The sequence below is a fragment of the Papilio xuthus genome, unplaced genomic scaffold (assembly GCF_000836235.2).
Source record: "Papilio xuthus unplaced genomic scaffold, Pxut_1.1 DF825783.1, whole genome shotgun sequence".
Taxonomy (NCBI): Eukaryota; Metazoa; Arthropoda; class Insecta; order Lepidoptera; family Papilionidae; genus Papilio; species Papilio xuthus.
Window position 1 is genome coordinate 1768578 of NW_013532866.1, and position 8520 is coordinate 1777097.

The following is an 8520-nucleotide window of genomic DNA, read 5'->3' on the forward strand; positions in this document are numbered from 1 at the left end:
GTCGATTAAAGGTAGGCAACGCATCTGTAATCGCGCACGTATATGAGCAGCGGTCACTTCGCTATTACAGCGAACCTAGTTGACCACTCGATCGTTTGCCATCTAATAATAAAAAAGATAAACAATTTAATATGTTAGAATTATGTAGTTTCAGTAATGAAAGATAAAATTAATATTTATATTGTAAAATTCATAGATTCAAAGTAATAGGAAAATGAAGACTTAAGTAGGTAATAGAAGTGTACACATGGTAAATTTATTTAATAGATCAATTACAAGGCATCGTATCTTAAGTGGTCGAGGCACTTTATCGAAGGGACATAAGTTAACAAGACGGCACTTGAGGGGGCAATTGCTTTTAGTGTCCACTTTGTTGATAGCTAATGTCTTACAGTAGGCTTACACTGTCGAAACACTCATATAAAAATATATTACCAACATATTTTTTTAATATAAAAACTAGTGTTGGACTTATTTAAATTAATCTTAAAAAAATATGTTTTTGACCATTTTTCCACAGTAAACAAACTTTAAGAATTAGCAAAATCAACCTAACTAATAATATAAATGCGAATGTTTGGATGAATTAAATGTTAGAAGGTTTCTCCAGAACAGCTGCATGGATCTCGAGGAAATTTGGCATTAGATATAGAACATAGTTTCTAGTCATTTGCTTTTCTATATTTTTATGCTGTTGTGTTTTATTTTATTTTTATTGAACATATATGGTATGGAAGAATACATAGGCTATTTATTAAGTCGCGGGCACTAATTATTCAACAAATAAATTATAAAAATAACAAGAGAAATTTCAAAGCTTTTATAAACATGATATAAAGGTATTAAGTTGAAGTGGAGAAGTTTTTTAGAATTGTTTAATCTCAAAGGCCGGCAACGCATCAGCGGTTCCTCTGGTATTGCTCATGTCCTTGGGCGTCGTTGAACACCTCGGTGTTACCGCTGTATGTTTGCCCCCTTCTGTTATAAAATAAAAATAGTATCTTACCTTGTAAATACATCAAACTCAAAGTTAGATATGAAATCATTGCAAGTCAAGTCTATCGTTGTCTTGAGCGCCATCGTCTCCAGGCCCGAGGATATCGGGTGCACGTTGTTCAACTCCTCACGGAAATGTTTCCACGGCACCAACGTACTGAAAATTATAAAGAAAATTGTTAGACCAATAGAACACATTATAACATGCTAAACGCGAAACCTGCGTTCATTTCAGCCCCTTGTAGGGCCCGTGTGATCTCATGAAGTTATTTTATAATATCTTTGGAACCCAGCTTCTGATTGAACCCTAAACTAGATATATTTTGAAGATTCGACATTACGCATCTATTTACAGCAAAACGTTTTTTTCTATATCTACTATGGTGTTTAACGTGTTAAGGACCAAAAGGTTAACATGGCATAGGTAATAAAGGTAAGATAATCTTAATAAGAAGGAGTAGTACTCGGGTTGATCTGAGCGCAGCGCAGCAACCCCTTCCCTACATCTCTTTACGTCCCGTTGTATATATCATTGCGTTCTACGCAGTTTCTTCGCAGGCCAGCGAGAGAGAAGTCAAATATGACAACTTCTAAAAGAAAATGAATTTCAATCTAAAAGTACAGTCGCAAGTTCGCTTGTCGAGTTACAAGTTACAAAAAATCTCTTAAGACAAAAACAGATTATTCGTGTTTTGATGTAAGACGTATCATCGCATTTTGTACTAAATCTTTTGTACCTGATTTTATCATCTGTCTAATACTAGCGGTTGCCCGCAACTCAAATTAAAAAAAAAAAAAAATTAATAGCCTTAGTGTTCTTCCAAACTATGTTCTATTCCTTGTCAAATTCCAATCCGTTGGCTCTTCTAGTGACACCTTCAAACATTCATCTATCTAATCATTCGCATTAATAAGTAAGAAGTAAAGATTATAAGGTTCGATTTTAAGCCAACATTTGAAGTTAACTAGCAATTTTTAGTGCATTTATAATTTTTTTTAAATATCTATTTTGTTATACTATAATAAACATTATATTTATCAAAGTGAACATGTCAAAACTTTTCCCAGTACGTATAAGTATACCACACAACGGATATAGCTGCACTCGAGATAAAATCGGATATGATACGATACGACACGATACTAATACGATACGATAAGATTCGTTAAAGGATATCCGGATTTAACTGACGATTGTTTTACTAAAGCCGCTACTATCAGAGATATTTACGATTGGAATATCAGATATATTTTATAAACCAAACTAGCTGTCGCCTGCGACTCCGTCCGCGCGGAATAAAAAGCAACTAGTAGCCTATGTGTTCTCCCAGACTATGTTCTATATGTATGCCAAATTTAATATCGATTCGTTCAGCCGTTCTGGAAATATATTCGAACATACATCCATCCATCCATCTAAGCATTCGCATTTATAATATTAGTAAGAAGATAACACTCTAGTCTGAGAAATTAGACTTTTAAAACAAACATACTAATATTATAAATGCGAATGTTCAAAGGTATTCCGCAAAACGACTGCATGTATCTCGTTGAAAGACACAGATTTTGAACACAGTCTGATGAACATATAGTCTACTAATAAGGGGAAATGCGGACGGAGTCGCGGACAACTTGTTTTCATATCTACTTCAAGCAAAAAAAGTGTAGCCCAAAATTTGTTAGCTAACAAGTCTAGATAGATAACTCCGAATATGAAGTGAATTTGCTAATGATATTTGTTCACTAATTTATCATAACATTGTAATTACATATTTCTGAAGTTCTTAAGAAGAAATTCAAATATACGTGTGAAGTCAACCCGCACTGGGACGTGATTGACTATGGCCTAGTCACCCCAAACTTAGCGTAGACTCCAAGCCCCTCGGTGGGGACGTATAGTGAGCTGATGATTGTAACACCGCTCTACAGTAATTTAAAAGGCATTAATTGGGAAGCATTTTATCATCCTCTTTGAAAAAACAAGCCCGCACCCAAATTAATTGGACGTTTGCAAATTAATTAAAGCGTACGGTTAATTAGTGTCAATACATGTTTATTTTGTGGACATGAACTGGCGAGGGCATGAAGTGGCCTTTAGTGTATTCTGCTATTTAATTAGCGTATACTGAGACAAGATTATTTGGACCGGTAAATGGCGCTACAATCGCGGTCATATCTGTAAAAAAAAAATTAGAACCTTGATTCGCAGAAATAGCGAAGAGACCACTACCCATAGACATCCGTAACTGCAGATGCGTTGCCTACCTTTAACGGACGGAGTCATCCTACGTCATATCCACTTCCCTTTCCCATCGTTTCTTTACGAGAAAAGTGTGAGAAGGGAAATGGGGTTTAGGATTAGACCTCCGACATGCACGCTCATCAGACAAAACGAATTACTTCCAATTCACGTAAACTCTAGTAAAAAAGTAGCTACAATACAACAAATATCTTTTGACACTATTTTTGCCATTGACATGGGAGCGGTAGTGAGCTGTCATAATTTAGTTTAACTTATGCCCACCAGGCCGTACAGACTAAAACGCGTCTGTTGACAGTTAAACCTGTCTATGTTATCACTTCAAATCCACACCACCTTCCTTCAGCGCAAAAATGAAGAAAATTCAAATAGGCACAAAATTTTAGATCATTAGCCAGTCCATTTAGAGAGGTCAGTGCCACCGGTTCAGATAACTTTGTCAGACTATACTGATGTATAACAAGATTCAAACTTAATTTGGACTCGTCTGCATAGGTGACAGGTTGAACAACTGAGAAAAAGGACAGCATGCAAAATGCGAACTTCTATTAAGTTTGAATAACTATATACAAAATGACGTATATTTTATTAAATTCTACGATGAATGTTATATGATTTTGCTATCCATCTTGTTAACAGCATTCATAACGAATTCGCAATTAAACTTTGTTAGATTGACAACTAATTCCATTTGTCTGGGTAACTGAAGTTAAAGAGATCTTGAACGAAGACATAACATAACTTAAACTACATTAATAATATCACTCCAATTAGAAGGTAATAAAGACGAAGTGTGTCATTTGATTTACAAGATTCTATTGTATTGTGACACGTGTTTAAGTTCTGGGAAGGATGTAGGGTTGAAACTTATATTCCAATAGAATAGAATAATACTTGTGAATTGGAAATAATACTAACCGTGGGTTTCTGACACAAAAATCCTCGTTTAAAACATATTATCTCTATTTTGTCAATGATAATGATGACGATATGTTTTATACAGAGATTTTGGTATCAGAAACCCACGGTAAGCGAAATAAAATACACAAATAACAAAGATTTCGTTGTGTTTAAGCATTCAACTAAGTATATTGTTATGTATATGTTATAAAATTGTCTCTTTGCCTATTCCTAAAAGTTCACAAATCAAGTAACGGATGGCTGAAAAGTCATAGTATCTTAAAAAAACTTAATAAGTATATCTTAACATTCGATATATTTTTGTAACTTCAACAGAATAAATCTTAAAAAAAAAACTGAAAAAAAATCGGACATCAATTTTAAAAAGTGTCAACCCTAAAGCGATTTAGGATGCTGTCGTATTTGTGTTATCGGTTGAATGATTCTACCCATATGCAATTAAGGCATTTTCAACCCTATATTAGGAATAATAGAGCATTAATTGTATTAACAAGGGTTTGAATACACGTGCGGAAACAGGAAGCAGTCTGTTAAACAACTTCCGAAGCTAAATGCGTTTAAACATACGATTGTGGTAATACATTCAAACAATCTCACTAATATTATAAATGCGTATGTTTGGATGGATGGATGGATGTGTAAAAGTATCTCAAGAGCGGCTGCATGGATCTCGCTGAAATTTGGCATAGACGTAGACCATAGTCTAGAACAGTGGTTCCCAAACTCATTTTTTTAGCGCCCCCCTATTTTAACATATTTAAAAACCAATATAACTTCAAATTAAATTAATTAATTATTGTGACCTATATATGTATATTAACGGAGAATTGTAAACTAAACTTTTACTATAACCCGCAACTTGAGACCTACAGCACCCACAAGGGGGCGTTATCGCCCACTTTGGGAAAGACTGGTCTAGAAGAACACATTGGGTACTAATAAAGTTTTTTTTTAACACCGCGCGGACGGTGACGCTATAGATGTCGTTCCACTGAAATTGATTTTGTATGCAAGTAGCTTAATCACAACACCGTTGTCTTTATTACGCACAATACTATCCCAATAAGGAATCAGCAAGCTGTCAACTTATATACAATTAATAATATTAGAGTGACTGTATGTGATATTGAAAAAAAAATATTTCGAGGACGTAGTGCGTTGCTGATTTTCATTATCCGTCTGTCCGCAAATCAGTTTATTCCGGGTAAACTCCGGCACAACTTCAATGTAGCAGACTCTACTTATCGTTGAAGTAAATTGGTCAGTGTTAACGTTGAGAAATCTGTCTGATAATGTGGGTTTCCATTGTCAGACATAGCGTTTTATGAAGATACTTCAGCAATGGAAACTCAAATGAAATGGCAAACATTGTACTGAATATAATCGATTTTAAACCAAGATACCGTTGACAGTTAGGTGTTAAGACGTAATTCTCTGAGTGTGAATACATGTGTACCGTTGCTTAGTGGGTTCTTAAGTGCGATAGGTTCGTTCCAAGCAATTTCTAACTTGTAATTGTGGAAGGTTTACGACTAGAGGTCTTCGACCGAGGTACGGTTAGGAAATAAATTTTGCAACATGTATGTACGCTCGTTTATAATCTTACTAATATAATAAATGCGAATGTATGTTTTTTTGAAGGTATCTCAAGAACAGCTGTATGGATCTCGCTGATTTTTTTTATAACAGAAGGGGGCAAACGATCAGCGGGAACATCGAGGTGTTCAACGACGCCCATGGACATCAGCAATACCAGAGGAACCGCAGATGCGTTGCCGGCCTTTGAGATGGTGATACGCTCGCTTCTTAAAGGACCATAAGTCGTAGCGGTTTGGAATTTTTTTGATCTCCGGGTGACGTAGGCTATGTTTACTTCTAGATTTTTTTTACCACGATGTTGAGGGCTACACTTTGTGTTGTATTCAACTCTAACAATGGCATGGGTTGGCATTAGTGTTAGTCATGCTTTGGATCTAAACTATGTCACGCTGCAAAAGGAAGTTAATTATGAATTCATGCAATACATCGACGCCATATTGGATTCTGTTGTTTGGTTATAAGGGTAGGTTGCGACTGTTAACATAATAAGGAAACATATTTCGTACAAGTGTTTAAATAATATATGATTAGACTGTGAAATTATAACTATTCCCTTACTACCCTGCTTCCACTACCTAAATAACAGTGATAGAGTAACATATTTACACGTACTGGCCACACAGAAGACAGGCGTGAAGTGGAAGCAATTCCGCGTCTGATGAGTGTGCGTCCCGGAGGCCTAATTTAGTCCTCTTTCCCTTCCCACACTTTTTCTTATAAGGAAAGTAGAAGTGGAAGTGGACTTTCCGAATGAGAGGATGCATGGAAAGGGAAGATATAAGTCCCCACCGAGGGGCTCGAAGCCTTAAGTTAGGGGTGTATTAGTAGACTATTTACAACCTTCAAATTCTTATACAAAATGACCCTAATAAATGTCAATATCCGCTTCCTCTTATAAAACCGCGAACACTCCGCACACGCACATATTCTTGTGCAAGTATTTGAACAATGGGCGCATAAGAGCGAACGGAATTATAAACATTATAATCAGGCTGCTACCTACGATGACAAAGGTGCAAAGTACCACAGTTATGCAACATTCAGGTGGCAAGAATGTATGTTATTTCTCACACCTTAAGGTAAATGACACAAAGGTTCACATTGTCATACGAATATAGCCTTTATGCTGATTCTGTTTTTTCATCGTACTAAAGCCTGATAAATAAATGTTGCGACCATGGTAATCAAATGAAAAGTCTTGACAAGAAGAATATAGAACACCATGTTATATCCAAGATGAAGGCAATCACAGAATGGAGGTTGACATATTGATATATTTTGAAAAAGATTTGACTAATAGAACAAAATGGTACATTCAATCAGAAAAATTTAATTAGCTTAAAAATAACGGTCGGGTCACGTCCCCATTTATGGGCACTAATTAAATTAAATAAGGTATAATTTCAGTGGCTCAATGCCGATTGCCTGACTTTATACACAACTTGGAATTTAATCGCAAAATATGCAGTTTGTATGACTTACGAATTGGCTAAAGTACATTTGAAATTCGAAGATCTAAAAACCAATTCTCAGCTATTAGACATCGATCCCATGACTTCTAGATTACACCCACCTTTGGTACCTACAATAGACAAATTTTTGACACCACTTGTCTTTCCTTTGAAATACTACGTCGTACATTGCATATAAAGCGTTACCTGACACTACACGTGTTTAATCATTTAAATAACTAGAGTTAGCTGTCGCCCCACGACTCCGTCTGCACAAAATTAAACAAAACTTAATGAGTAGCCGTAATAGCAGTGTGTTCTTCTAGACTATGTTCTACATTTGTGCAAAATTTCATCAAGATCCGTTGAACTGTTGAGATATCATACAAATCTCCATCCATCTAAACATTCGCATTTATAATATTAGTAAGATAGTAAGATAAATTACTAAGCATTTTATCTTAGAGTAATAAATCAAACAGTATATCCTATTTATTAAAATCAAATTACACAACAAAATGTGCATTTAATTTACAAATATCTAAATAATTTATAGCCTCACTGTCTTAGTGGATTTATTAATGATCTTCCCGTCAAGTTGTAAAGGTGTTCTATGGTTAGCCAACGGGTAAACAGATTTCAAAAGGAGCACCATTTATTTTAACGTTGCAAAGTCCGTTACAAAATTTCTAAGTAAAAGTGTTTTTTTTTTAATTATAAACACATTTTTATAACACATTTAAGGATTTAACGTGCGGTTCGTGGTGCCAATGAGTTTATTTACATTTTTAAAGATTCAATTTAATTTCAAATGTTCCGATACTTATCATCAAATATTGCAAATTAATTTTATCAATATCCCGGGTACTAATTAAGCTGAAATTTTGCATACTTGTGTAATAACGATGCAATATTATGACTACATGGTGCTAATCTGATGATGGAGCTGGAAGGTGATATTAATTTCGCAATGAAACTACACAACAAAGTCGAGTTTGGGTTCATTTGAATCGTCTCAACGAATAGTTTGTCGTTTTTTCAGTACCTTTGTAGTAACAAGAACTATATGTGTCACTAGCTGTCGCCTGCGACTTCGTCCGCGCGGAATAAAACTTAATTAGTAGCCTATGTGTTCTTTCAGAATATGTTTTACATCTATACCAACTTTCATAGAGATACGTTCGGCCAAACATCCATCCATCCAAACATTCGCATTTATAATATTAGTAAGATTTAAAGAGTGTCACATAAATGAAGAGGCGTTGAAATAAATTTATCATTGCAAAACAAGTT

At 35.1% G+C, this 8520-nt stretch overlaps 1 protein-coding gene across 1 annotated transcript in view; it reads right to left on the reverse strand.

Moving 5' to 3' along the window:
* The window catches only part of Cbl (E3 ubiquitin-protein ligase CBL), a 72914-nt gene that overhangs the window by 12302 nt on the left and 52092 nt on the right, over positions 1 to 8520 (reverse strand). The window contains exon 2 of the mRNA XM_013323061.1: positions 1007 to 1153. Coding sequence (XP_013178515.1) covers positions 1007 to 1153 — 147 coding nt within the window. The remainder of the gene's footprint in view (positions 1 to 1006; positions 1154 to 8520) is intronic.